Here is a 13,058-nt window from a genome sequence, read left to right as displayed (position 1 = left end):
CTCTCTCCCTCTGCCCCTCCCGCTTGTACTGTCCCTCTCTCTCTCAAAATAAATAAATAAATCAAATAAATAAATACATAAAAATCATACCACAAAGTGTACTTCATATTTGAATCTTGGCTTTCTCATTCAGCTTCTTGCTTTTCCTGGAGTTTCTATTGTGTTTCTTTTTTCTTATTGATTATATGAGATATTTATCTTTATCTCATTGACAGCAAGCTGCATTAGATTTAAATGCTTCTATGAAGGAGCTGTGGGCATTCTACTATACCTTACTATAAAGGGTTCAATTTCTCTAAAACCTTGGACCCCAAATATCTATACCTCAATACAGACCCCAGTTTGCCACATATCCCATTTTTTTTAAACTTCATTTCTCTAAGGACTTCCACTCCCCCAGTTCTACCAGATGCTCCGTGCTCTCAGTATTCTAACTCCTGTGTACCCCTGTTTTTCGGTGTTCTCCTTTGAGAACCACAGGCCATCCTAGTGCCTACCTCCTGTAGCATGTGCTTTTGCCCAGCCCACTTACTCTGGTGCGACTGTCAGATACTCCCTGATCCCATCTCCTCTCTAGTAAATTCCTGCCTGGCTAGGCCATGGTTATTCAGCTTTGGTTGAACCCCACAGGTGCTGAACAAGGCCAAGTATGGTCCAATGTGGGTAACCCGCATAGGGCCTCAGAGCCTTGTGAACCTGGCCAGTGCCCCCCTCCTGGAGCAAGTGATGCGGCAAGAGGGCAAGTACCCAGTACGGCACGACATGGAACTATGGAAGGAGCATCGGGACCAGCAGGGCCTGGCCTATGGGCCCTTCACCACGTGAGCTGGGGCCTGAAGGGATTGGTGCAAGGCCTTAGAGGGCCAGGCCCAAGGACAGTGGTATTAGGAAACCAGTGGATAATGGGCAGAGTGGGTTCTCCCTGCATCCTCTGAGCCTGATCCTCAGTCTAGAAAGCAGTGGTTGGGATGGGCTGAAGCCCAGGGACCATTCGTTATCTTTTCCGTTGGTATATTGTATAACTTTGGACAAAGGAATAATTTCCTCCTTCCTTGACCTTGTGTTTCTCATATGTAAAATGGGAAGTTTGGAGTGGAATATCTCCAAACTATCTCTAGGACTTTCCAGCTCCATTATTCTCCATTGTAGTTGAAAATATACCAACTTGAATCATAATAGGACGTATCTGTTTATAGTTGGAAAAACATCATCACCATACTAGTTAGGAAGGCTGAATTTAACTTTAAAAATATTTCCTAAATTATGTATTACAGGTTTGTTGTTGGCTATAACTTTCACAGATGCTCTCCATACACAGACAGATGTAGGTTTCTGCCTTGAATTTACACCCAGAAAAGTTAAGGTTATTTTGGCAGTGACAAATTCAAGGATGGGCTGCATGTGTTATATACGCATATGCCAATTGAGGTAAACCATTGAGAATCATTGGTGATGAACCATTCCTGATGCTACAGGTTGTAACTGGGTCTGTTACAGGGTTTTTAAAAAATTGTTTTTCATTTTAATCCCAGTATTGTTCACATACAGTGTTATATTAGTCTCAGATGTACACTATAGTGATTCAACAATTCTATATGCTACTCAGTGCTCATCAGGATAAGTGTACACTTTAATCCCCATCACCTCTTTTACCCTATTACAGATTTCTTTTTGCTGTAGTATGTTAACAGAGCTCCAAAAATAATGAAAGACTTATTTTCCCTAGTTGCTTGACATCTCATGCTTTCATCATTTCTTAAGGGATTAAAGTTGATCCTGATGGTGGTTATAGTAGCAGGACCAATGATAATAGCTAAGCAGGTGTTAATAACATGTCAGGTATCAGGCTAGTCTCTTTACATTTATCATTTCGTTTTATTCTCACAACAAGTCCCTGAAGTAGATAGTGTGATTATTCCCTTTTATAGATGAAGAAACTGAAGCCTGGAGAGGTTTTGGCATCTCTTGCCACTAGTAAGTGGTGGAATCGATCTCTCTGATTCTGAAAGTTAAGAACTTAATGCCTTGATAATTTTGCAAAGGAAGCAAACTGGTTGGAGGGTGCATTTCATCTGTCTTTGAGGGTGCATTTCATTTGTCTTTGATGCCTCTGTGTTCATTCTCCCCTCCGAGTGTTTGTTTCTTTTTTGTGGTTCCTTCACAGGTGGACAGTTTCAGAACTGCAACAATTAATGAGCCCTTTATTCAAAGTTGCGAAGAGAATCCAGTGTCTGTCCTTCCAGAGCTCTTTAACTTGTTGTCTGGCCCTGAGGGCAGGACTTGGGTCTTAGGTTTTCACCAGGTCAGCTCACCACTAGAGTTGTTGGCTCAGGATTTAGAATTGGAGCTGAACATTATGTACACCCCTATTTATCTATTTATAGTTTTTCACTCTACAGCCAATTTCCTAATTATATTATACCATATATGTGTATTTTAAAGCTGTTTTGCTAACCAATGATAAGTTCTTTTTGCTTTAACATATATATGTGTGTGTGTATATATATACATTTTTTTTAAATCTCATTTTATGAAGCATTTTTCTCCCAGGAAATATTTTAACAACCACAGAAATGTTCTCGTTTAAATTCTGCAAATCTGATTGCTACTATTGGGAGAATTTTTTACTCTTGGAGAAGCACCCACACCCTGAAGTTCCAGTAAATGAGTCTATTCTGGTTTTTGTTTCTTTTTCAGCAGCACTTTCAGTTGACCTTTTTGCAGCTTTTCCCACCATAACAAAGAAAACTCCTGAGGTTTGAGGTTCATTTAAATAAATACTTTTCTAAATAAAAAAAAAACCAATTCTTGCTGTAAGCCTTTTTAATATCTTTTTTTTTTTAAAGATTTTATCTATTTGACAGAGAGAAAGAGGAAGAGAGAGCACAAGCAGGGGGAGTGGGAGAGGGAGAAGCAGGCTCTCTGATGAGCAGGGAGCCCAATGCGGGGCTTGAACCCAGGACATGGTCCTGGGATCATGACCTGAGCCGAAGGCAGACACTTAACCCACTGAGCCACCCAGGTGCCCCTAATATCTTTCTTTTTAAAATACCTTATTGGCTTTTACAATTCAAAAGATGTTTTTTGTAAAAAGTCCAGTAATAAAATATTGTCTCCCTACCGCCCACTCCCGTCCCATTCTTCTAAGTAATCCTGACAGTTTGGTGGGTATTCTTCCCTACATTATGTGGAAACAATCGGATATACATATGGATCTATAGGGTTTCCTTTCTTCTTCCTAAAATTGGGCCATATTGTACTTACTACTCTACAGGTAGCTTTTAAAAAATTGACCCATGCCCAGCTTGCTTAGGAAAGGTAACAGGTTTGGGGGACAGCTGTGGGTGGGGACAGTCCCTGCACCTGAAGCCCCCTGTGGGAAGCATGTTCCCACCCTCGTGAGCATCCCTGTCTACCCAGGGTGGGGACCCAACCCCCTCACTGGATGACTGTAGCAAGAGGACCTGGGGCATCAGCCTGGTGGGTCTCCCTGTCCCTTTGGCTCACTGAGCCAAGCAGAGCATGAAGGTCCAGAATCTGAGCTTCTCAGGAACCCTAATTTGCTCCTCCTTTATTCCTCATCCTCCACACAGAAGGACTGGAATGATTGCACTTCCTCCTCATTTCACATACAGAAGATTCCAGAGTTGTGTCATCCTAAGATAATCATAGTCAACATTCATTAAGCATTCACCATGTGCCAGGCTCTGATCTAAGCACTGTAATCGTCCGAAGAACCCTACTAAGATAGGCACGCTTATTATTCCCATTTCACTGAAGGGGAAACTGAGGCACAGAGGAATTAAGTCACCTGCCTAAGGTCACTCAGCCAGTAATCATCAGACCTGTCATTTGGCCCTAGGTAGTCTGGCTCCAGATGCCCAGCTTGACTACTTCCACGATGCTGTAGTGAGACTCTGAAGTTTTGTGATTTGAAGATTCTGGTCTTTGAAGTTCAGTGATTCTATAATTCTAAATCTAGGAGCCTGAGATTTTCCTAGACTCTGTTGGGGTCTCAGGGCAGGGGGAAGAAGAATCCATCTCATCTAACCTCCATCAGGTACTTACAAGTGTGCGCTTCCTCCATTCTCCATAGGGAAGGACTGCAGTGGTACCAGCTGCGTCACACTCTGAATCAGCGGATGCTGAAGCCAGGGGAGGCTGCGCTCTACACCAATGTCGTGAATGAGGTGATCGACGACTTCATGGTCCATCTGAACCGGCTGTTGGCAGAGAGTGCCTCAGGGGACCAGGTGTTGGACATGGCTCACCATTTCTACTACTTCGCTTTGGAAGGTACCTTGTTGGGAGAGGGGCTGGGGTGGGCAGGGGCAGAGGCAGGTTGTGCTCCCCCTCCTCAAGCCCCCCCGGATTCCAGGTTCCATGACATTGCCACCTTTGACGGCCTCTGTGCACTGGCAGCTATTTGCTACATCCTGTTTGAGAAACGTATCGGCTGCCTGGAGCGCCCCATCCCCCAGGACACGGTGGCCTTCGTCACATCTGTCGGGCTCATGTTCCAGAACTCAGTCTATGTCACCTTCCTCCCCAAGTGGACCCGTTCCCTGCTGCCTTTCTGGAAGCGCTATCTGGATGGCTGGAACACCATCTTCTCTTTTGGTGAGGAGGCCAGGGAAGGAAGTGGCGGGGGTAGGATTGGGGGTGGGGGAGTGGGTTCCAGGGTCTGTGCCATCAGCAGTCTCTCCCAGGACCTTCTACCTCATTGCTACCAGCTGTCAGAGTGGCTCTTGGTCCTTGGAGATCATGACTTTTGACCTTGCCCCCCTTTGTTCTCCATTGTCCCTCTAGGGAAGAAGCTGATTGATCAGAAACTCAAGGAAATCGAGATCCAGCTGCAGACCAAGGGGCCAGATGAAGTCCAGATATCTGGCTACCTGCACTTCCTGCTGACCAGAGGACAGCTCAGTACTCATGAGGCCATGGGCAGCCTGCCTGAGCTGCTCCTGGCGGGCGTAGATACGGTGCGTGAGGGGGGTCAGCGAGGAGACCAGGGACTCCCAGCTCCTATCCTGAACCAATTCCCCATTACCCTCACCTGAGCCTGACCTTCGTCCCTCCAGGTACCTGCTTTTCTCTTTCTGTATCCTAGATGTAGAGCTAGAAGGAAAAAGGGTGGGGGGGGTGGTCATTCAACCTGGCAGAGGCGGGCAGTGAAGTGTCCTTTTGTAAGAGGGACCTCGTCACCTCCTGGAGCCTCTCTTGGCCAGCTAGAAGTTTCCTCTCCCATCTATTTAAGGTGTAACTTGAGTGGAGAGCTCTGTTCTCTCTGTTCCAATCTCCTTGTTGTTAGAGCATGATTCTCCGTCTTGTGGGTCCTCACCCTGCCGTGGAGTCACGCTCAGCAGGGAGAGTCCCCATGAGCCCCTGTGTCTGTTTCTGCCATGCTCGTGGCAAATTCATTTTTTGGTGCATGCCCCCTCACCCTCCCACTATCTCACTCGCCTTTTGCCTAGAAATCCCTCCTCACTTCATCTCTCCCTCTGCCTCCCAGACATCCAACACGATGACGTGGGCCCTGTACCATCTTTCAAAGAACCCAGAGATCCAGGCTGCCTTGCATAAGGAGGTGGTGGGTGTGGTACCAGCCGGGCAGGTGCCCCAGCACAAGGACTTTGCCCACATGCCCCTGCTCAAAGCCGTGCTTAAGGAGACCCTGCGGTAGGTGGTGGTTCCCGGGAGCTCAGGGTCTGTGCGGAGGAGGACTCAGGGACAAGAGTCGGGAGTGGGGGCTGGTGGGCTAGAGCTAGGGCTAGGGCCAGGGGTGAGGTGGGAAGAAGGACCTGGGGACCAGAGGCAAACCTGCACCTTCTTTTCCCTGCAGCCTCTACCCTGTGGTCCCCATGAACTCCCGGGTCGTCACAGAAAAGGAAATCGAAGTCAATGGCTTCCTCTTCCCCAAGAACGTGAGTGGGGCTCAAGGGCTGGGATTCCCAGGGCTGTGCTGTAGCCCTAAGCTGATGTGCTGCCCATTCTTGCCCTGCAGACCCAGTTTGTCTTCTGTCACTATGTGGTGTCCCGTGACCCTGACATCTTCCCCGAGCCAGAGAGCTTCCAACCTTACCGCTGGCTGAGGAAGAGCCAGCCTGCTGCCCTTGGGGTCCAGCATCCATTTGGCTCTGTGCCCTTTGGCTATGGGGTCCGGGCTTGCCTGGGCCGCAGGATTGCGGAACTGGAGATGCAGCTGCTGCTGTCAAGGGTGAGTGGGGAGAAGCTGCAGGGCTGGTGGAGAGCAGGGGGAGGAGCATGTACAAGAGGGCAGTGGATAGAGATCGCAGATTCTAACGCCCCGCGTGCGCTCTCTCCTAGCTGATCCAGCAGTACGAGGTGGTCCTGGCCCCTGAGACCGGGGAGGTGAGGAGCATGGCCCGCATTGTCCTGGTTCCCAATAAGAAGGTGAGCCTGCATTTCCGGCAGAGGAAGTGCTGAGCTGGGCCCGTGCCTCCTGGGAGGAGCCCCCTTCTCTCTCCCTGGTGCACTCATTCCTAGCCACTGCTGTGTCTCAGACCAGAAGGGGGAGAAGGGGGAGAAGGTGGCTGCCAGACACCTGCCAGATCGAAGAAACTCAGTGCACTTTCTGTAGAACCCTGAGCTTTTGCCACTTTGATCACTTTGAATGTCTCCTTCTCAGATAAAAGGCCACCCCCATGTCACATTGCTCTCCTTGGAGAAAATACAGAATAAAGGGACTTCTATTGATAATTGGAGACCTTTGTCATTCTCTTTGATGACCCAGCATCTGAGCCCCTTGCTGTGTTTGGGGAACAGCCTCTCCCCACTTAGGGATCTTGTGGGACGCAGAGCCCTCTCCCTCCGTGGAAAGTGAGAACACCTGCGCTTTCCTGGACCTCACAGAGAGGCCTTCGCTTCAGCTGGTGCTGCTGAAGCCCAGCCTGAGCAGGACCTGCAGAACAATCCTCTGGACCCCAAGAGGGGCCCCCTCTTTTGAACACAGAGTGCTTTGATATAGGCAGTGAAGTGCTGCCAGAATGTATGGAGGCGTTCTTGGCTGGATCTACAGCAACGGCTCCCGGGGCGCCCATCAGCCTGGGAAGCACCAGGTTGGCCGCCCTCAGGAGCGTGAGTGTCGCAAAGCTGTCGCCACAGCTGCTGGCCCCAGTGTGCCTCTGTGTCCCCGGGGTCAGTGCTGCCGGTGGGGAGAAAAAGCGTCCTCCCTGCCCCCACTCCTGGCCCATGACTGCCTCTCCCCCAGCCCCCCGCAAGGTGACAGCAACAGCGACCGCAGGAGGAGCAGAAGCATGGCCTCCGTCCCGCTACCCCCTTCCACCGACATCTCACATACAACTGAGAGGTGGAACCCAGGGCCGGCCTGGAACCTGAGCTGCAGGGCAGTATGGGGATTGTAGTTCTCAGCTTTCCAGCCTCTTCAGCACAGGAAGCCGACCAGAAGGAAAGCGGGCTGGTGCGGAGACCGAGTGCACCGCGGGTTTGAGGAGGCGATGAGCCCCAGCCTCACAGAGTCCCAGCCCCGGTGGTAAATTTCTGCTGGGTCATAGAAAACTAAAGTCGTATTTCTTATGTTGGTGAGATTAAGAAAAAAAAAAGATGTCATTGTCCTTATTAAAATCTTCAGTGGCGGGCGCCTGGGTGGCTCAGTCGGTTAAGCGACTGCCCTCGGCTCAGGTCATGATCCTGGAGTCCCGGGATCGAGTCCCGCATCGGGCTCCCTGCTTGGCAGGGAGTCTGCTTTTCCCTCTGACCCTCTTCTCGTACTCTGTATCTCTCATTCTCTCTCTCTCTCTCAAATAAATAAATAAAATCTTTTAAAAAAAATAAAAAATAAATAAAATCTTCAGTGGCTTCTCTCAGCCCTGAAGCAAAGTCCTAAGGCCTTACTCTGGCATGGAAGACTCTGGCACCCTGCCTCCACCCCTACTCCCTGCCCAGACACCCTTTCCACAGCCTAACCCCAATTCCTTGTATAGACCTGAGCACATTCCACTCTTTCCGGCCTCAATACTTTGTTCTTAATGTCCCCTCTCCTTGGAACACTCTTTTCAGCAACTGTGATCCCATCCCAGAGAACTTGCTCTTCTTAGGGCTCAGCTCAAATGTCACTGCCTTTGAATAAGCCTCCCCTGACCTCTCAGGGGGAGCATAAGCACTCCCTTTGTGTTCCCCGCCTCCCACCCCCCACGTTACAGAACTGAGCGCTCAGCCTATTGACCCTCGAAACCCGACTGTCTCCCCAACCAGCTGTGCACCCCCTGGAGGGCACAAATCAAGCTCCTTTCAGTTTTGGATCCCAGAGACCAACCCTGTGTCTAGCCCCTAGGAGGCGATTAATAAATGTTTGTTGGATGAGAAGAGGCTGCAATAGTAGGCAGGGGAAGGAAGATGAGGGGATGATGCAGAGCTTTTCCTACGGAGTCCGGAAATCTGGAGAGAGTTGGGAGGAACTCCTGATTATAAGGGCATAGCTCTTGACCCCACCTGTGCGAGGATTCAGCTGTGAAAGCGCCTTATAGATGCAGAGCGTGGGGGCCGGGCTCAGAGGGGGAAGGGATTTCTGTCACAAAGTCAACCAGAGCCACTTATGCCTTCCCAGTGGGCTGCTCCTTCGGACCACCAGGGCTCTACGGTCTCAGGGACCCTGCGCTGCCCACATAAGTCACAGGGAAGCCATGTTACAGCTGGGCTCCCTGATTATCCACCCTGACCTGCCTCTGTAAGGAAAGAAGAACAATAGGATTTAGGATCATTGCAGAGAAGCAAGTGAATGTTAACTCAGCACAGCAGATACACCTTTGGTTGAAAAGAATGTGCGTATCTCCTTACTGCCATTGCAGCTAATTTGAACTTGGCCAAATTAGGATCCATATTTTCAGGTAAGATCCATAATTTTGGGTAAGAAATCAGCTAGTCGGGCACCTGGGTGGCTCAGTCAATTAAGTGGCTGCCTTCGGCTCAGGTCATGATCTCAGAGTCCTGGGATCAAACCCCACATCGGGCTCCCTGTTCAGCGGGGACCCTGCTTCTCCCCTGCCTGCCGGTCCCCCTACTTGTGCTTGCTCTCTACCTCTCTCTCTCTGTGTCAAATAAATAAAATCTTAAAAAAAAAATCAGTTTGTCTTCTTAAACAGCATTTATGCCCCACCCCCAGGAGTAAAAATAGATTGAGTACTCGATGTTTTCTGGCTGTCTACATGCTCCTGTTCTATAGATGTTCTAGCTCTGGATGTAGTTTGGCTTGTTCATATTAGTTCGGTTCTAATGTTATTGTTATTAGTTATTTATGATTCCAGTTTTAAGATGCATGTCAAACAGGGCGCCTGGGTGGCTCAGTTGGTTAAGCAACTGCCTTCGGCTCAGGTCATGATCCTGGAGTTCCGGGATCGAGTCCCACATCAGACTCCCTGCTTAGCAGGGAGTCTGCTTCTCCCTCTGACCCTCCCCCCTCTTGTGCTCTCTCTCTCTCTCAAATAAGTAAATAAAATCTTTAAAAAAAAGATGCATGTCAAATAATAAAAATTCTGACAGCTGTCATCATGAGATGGACATACAGGACATTGTATTGAATTCTTCTGTTTTTGTGGATGTTTGGAAGACCAGCAAGAATGCCAGCAAATCGTGTCTCTCCTACGCTGTGCCCCTGCCCTTAGCCAGCTCTTCTTGTAGATCTTAGTCGTAACAAATAATACAGATGCAATAACGTGACGAATGATTTTCCTAATTATGGAAATGAGGCATCCTTATCTCTCAGCAAGCCATTGTGCTCATCACGTGTATCTCAAGTGTCTGCAGAGAATAATACAGATGCCCAGGTCCCACCCCGCTAAGTCAGGATATTAGCATCTCTAGGCACCGGCCCTGGAATTTCCATCTTATAAAGCTCCCTGGGGCATCCTGTTGCCCTGCCAGGGTTGACAGCTGTTGAGATAGTGGGAGAGAAGAGAAGGGGTGGGCTGAGAAGTGGGAGAGAGTCCAGCCTGGGGGCCACAGAAACTTGGAGGGGCTTCGGAGGTTGGGGCAGGAGTCAGGGGCATGGAACCAGTGATGTCTAGAAAAGGTGACCAGCCCCAGATTCAGAGCTATGAACAGAGGGACCAGCAGGGTGGGTTTCACACTTTTATTCAGAGTCGGGGCAGGAGTTGTCCCCATGGCAACCCTTTGCCTCTGTTCTAGCAGCCATGATGCTGGAGGACTGTCGGGAATGGAGGCCTGGGCTCTGATCCGAGCAAGAGGTCTGAGGCAGGGGGCTGGCATGGTCCCTCACAGAAGGGCCCAAGGGAGAACTGCTGGGTCCTCAGCATGGTGGGGCCCAGGAGGCTGGAGACCTATCTACTCTCAGGGGGAGCAGGAGAGGGAAGGAGGGACTTCCTCACGCTGCCCTTTCTGCCTACACTATGACTTCTGAAGGTCTGCTCATGCGGAGCAATCTGGGCTCCCCCCACCTCAGAGACTGACCTGCTACATTTACCCTACGGTCATCTGCAGCTGGTGGCAGCCTGCCCCCGGCTCTCTGAGGACATTGTCACTTGAAACAGGCCCAGAGAAGCACCCTCATCCCATCATCCCACTTGAGCCTAAGGCCCGGGGCCTTCCCAGGGAGGGCCAGAGCAGTGCCGGCACTGACCCATGGGTTATGGCAAAGTCAGAGATAGAGGCTGGGTATCTATGAGAAAAGGTCCTCTTTTGCTGCCTGACTCATCAAGCACAAATGTCTCCACTCCGTTGCTCTGTGAGGTAAATGAGGTGGGATCATATTTTAGAAATATTAACCTATCCTCTGCCCACTGGACAGCAGACCTACAGTGTCCATTGCCATAGGGGAGGGACAAGACCAGCAGAAACCTGGTCTTGGTTTTGGAATTTGGCCCTCAAGGTAGGTGGCAAGAAATGCAAGACACAGACAGTGGACTTGGAAGAATGCATGGTGGGTTAGAAAAAAGGCCCCAGTGGTAAAGATGCCATAGGTTGATGGGGGTTGGGGAAGCAAAGAGACTGTGGAGATCTCTGAGGTCCACATTTCTGGGGGCCCTGAGAAGGGAGCTGTGTCTGGAGGGAGGGAGGAGTGTGACAAATACCCCAGAGAGGTTTGGAGATGACAAGGGTAGAAGAGCCCTGTGCCCTATGTTTCCAGGGTGGAGGCCAAAATAAAGCAAAATGCAGAATAAAGCAGACCACTTGCTGTCCATCTGAGCAGATGGGCTTGGGACTGCCCTGCAGAGCTTCCCGAAGCCCAGAGGGGTGCAGGCACAGGAGCTAGAATGTCCTCATGCCCCAAGAGCAGGCAGGCCCAAGGAGGCTTCGTGATAGGGACTGAGGGAGCACCTAACAGGCGCCAGGCCCACCAATGACCAACCAGTGACAACCAGATGGGAATGGGATTGTTTTAGCTGGTGCTGACATGCATGGGTGGATGATGACGGAGGAACAAAGTCTCACGCTACTTAAAGTCTTCCCTCCCTCACCGAATTTAACCCCAGGCAAAGGTGGGGGATGAGCCCCAGACTGACTGAGATTAATTTCTCCCACCTGGTGAAATGGGGTTCATAATAGAAACTCCATTCAGTGTTAGAAAAATAAAGTTTCCCGCAGATGGGAGTTTGTCGACTGAGTTGTATTTACTATGTAATTAACTAATTCATATCTTCTTTGTGGTTTTGTTATAAATAAAAGATGGAAAAAGAAATTTCGGTGGGGTAACACTCTATGCACCAAAGAAATGCCAGTTGTAGTGGTTGTCCATCACAGACTTCCCTCGTGTCTTTGAGTTCAGAAAGCACAGGGGTCTTGCCACAGGTTCAGGTCAAATGACTGGCATTTTCTGAGGGAAACTTCTACAATTCAAGTTCATGCGTGGTTCTTTTTCTTTTTGTTTTCTCAACGGTTCATCCTCAGTGATCCAAACCCAGGCCGTCCCTGGGGAATGAGAACAATGTTTGCTGGTGCTCAGGATGATAATGGAGGGAGGACCCCACTCAACAGACTCTACCCAGAGCTGCTATTCCACAGCGACCACCAGCAGCCCTGAAACGACAATCCTGGGAGGAGGAGGCGGGGCACAGTGGTGGGGAACCACCTTAGGGGTTGTGGAGGAACGGCTGGGACTCCCAGGTAGTCCAGAAGCTGAGGAATCCGGAGCTCCTGACGAACCCCACCCACCGAGGCCTTGCTGCCCTGCTGGGGCCGGTCACCCCCCCAGGGTGGGGGGAAAGTGACGTGGGTGGGCGCGGAGTCACCGGCCCTGGGGTAATCCCGGTGCTTCTGGTTCACAGATCTCTAGGCTTGACTCAGCCGTTCTCCTTCATTTCATCATCCCACGGTGCACTGGGCATTCATGAGAACTTCTGGGAGCACAAGCAGGGCAGGGGCAATTAGGGAAGGCTGGAGAAGCCTGTGGAGAAAAGAGAAGGGAAGACAGTGACTACACTGTGCGGGGGAGATGGCCTTTCCAATCTGGGAACCTCGTCTCGCCATCCTCTGCCAAGCAGGTGGAATCTGTGCGAGCCCCTAGCGAGCATGCTACCAGCCAAGAGTCTGAGATGGTGTCATATTTACTGAGATTAGTACTTAGAAGCTCCCCCCTTTCGGCAGTAGTTTTTACTGAGAATGGAAATTCCATGCAACAAAGGTTTATTAACCTGCTTCCTTCCAGTGGAATTCCGAGCCGGCGGGAATTGAGGTGTGAGAGGGCAGGTCAGTCTCCCCTGAGCATCTGAAATCACATCACTGCCCTTGCCTTTACCCCAGCCCCTGCCCATCCCTCTTATGAGGACCTCCATGACCTCAGCTGAGACCAGGACAAAGTGGGGGCCCCACAGTGAGTCCTGACACTTGGAGTTTTCATGGGGCTCCTCAGCAAAGAGCTGGGCCACTCCTGTCCTCCAGGTGCCCCGGTCTGAGATCTGAGAGCCCCGAAAGATCAATGGACTGGTGCTAAGGCCAATGGCCCAGGGCAGAGCCTACCTGTACCAGAGCCAAACCAGCAAATGGGGGTGGGGGAAGATGAAGGCTGGGTCCCCTGGCTCCCTTCATTGGCTTTGGCGTGTGAAAGGTGGCCTGGGAGGGAGGAC

The 13,058-nt window shown here is 50.2% G+C and overlaps 1 protein-coding gene across 1 annotated transcript in view; it reads left to right on the top strand.

The window, feature by feature from the left end:
• Window positions 1-6,652, top strand: part of CYP27A1 (cytochrome P450 family 27 subfamily A member 1) — a 32,033-nt gene extending 25,381 nt beyond the window's left edge. Inside the window, exons 2-9 of the mRNA XM_028092219.2 lie at window positions 631-821; window positions 4,097-4,296; window positions 4,423-4,620; window positions 4,810-4,982; window positions 5,513-5,679; window positions 5,843-5,924; window positions 6,005-6,217; window positions 6,328-6,652. Of these exons, the coding sequence (XP_027948020.1) occupies window positions 631-821; window positions 4,097-4,296; window positions 4,423-4,620; window positions 4,810-4,982; window positions 5,513-5,679; window positions 5,843-5,924; window positions 6,005-6,217; window positions 6,328-6,447 (1,344 nt within the window). The 3' untranslated portion in view covers window positions 6,448-6,652. The remainder of the gene's footprint in view (window positions 1-630; window positions 822-4,096; window positions 4,297-4,422; window positions 4,621-4,809; window positions 4,983-5,512; window positions 5,680-5,842; window positions 5,925-6,004; window positions 6,218-6,327) is intronic.
• The last annotated feature ends 6,406 nt before the right edge of the window (window positions 6,653-13,058 follow it).

The sequence above is a fragment of the Eumetopias jubatus genome, unplaced genomic scaffold, assembly GCF_037043125.1.
Source record: "Eumetopias jubatus isolate StellerSeaLion01/CBP00866 unplaced genomic scaffold, mEumJub1_p1.0 scaffold_3, whole genome shotgun sequence".
Taxonomy (NCBI): domain Eukaryota; kingdom Metazoa; phylum Chordata; class Mammalia; order Carnivora; family Otariidae; genus Eumetopias; species Eumetopias jubatus.
This window is presented reverse-complemented; position numbering and strand designations above follow the sequence as displayed.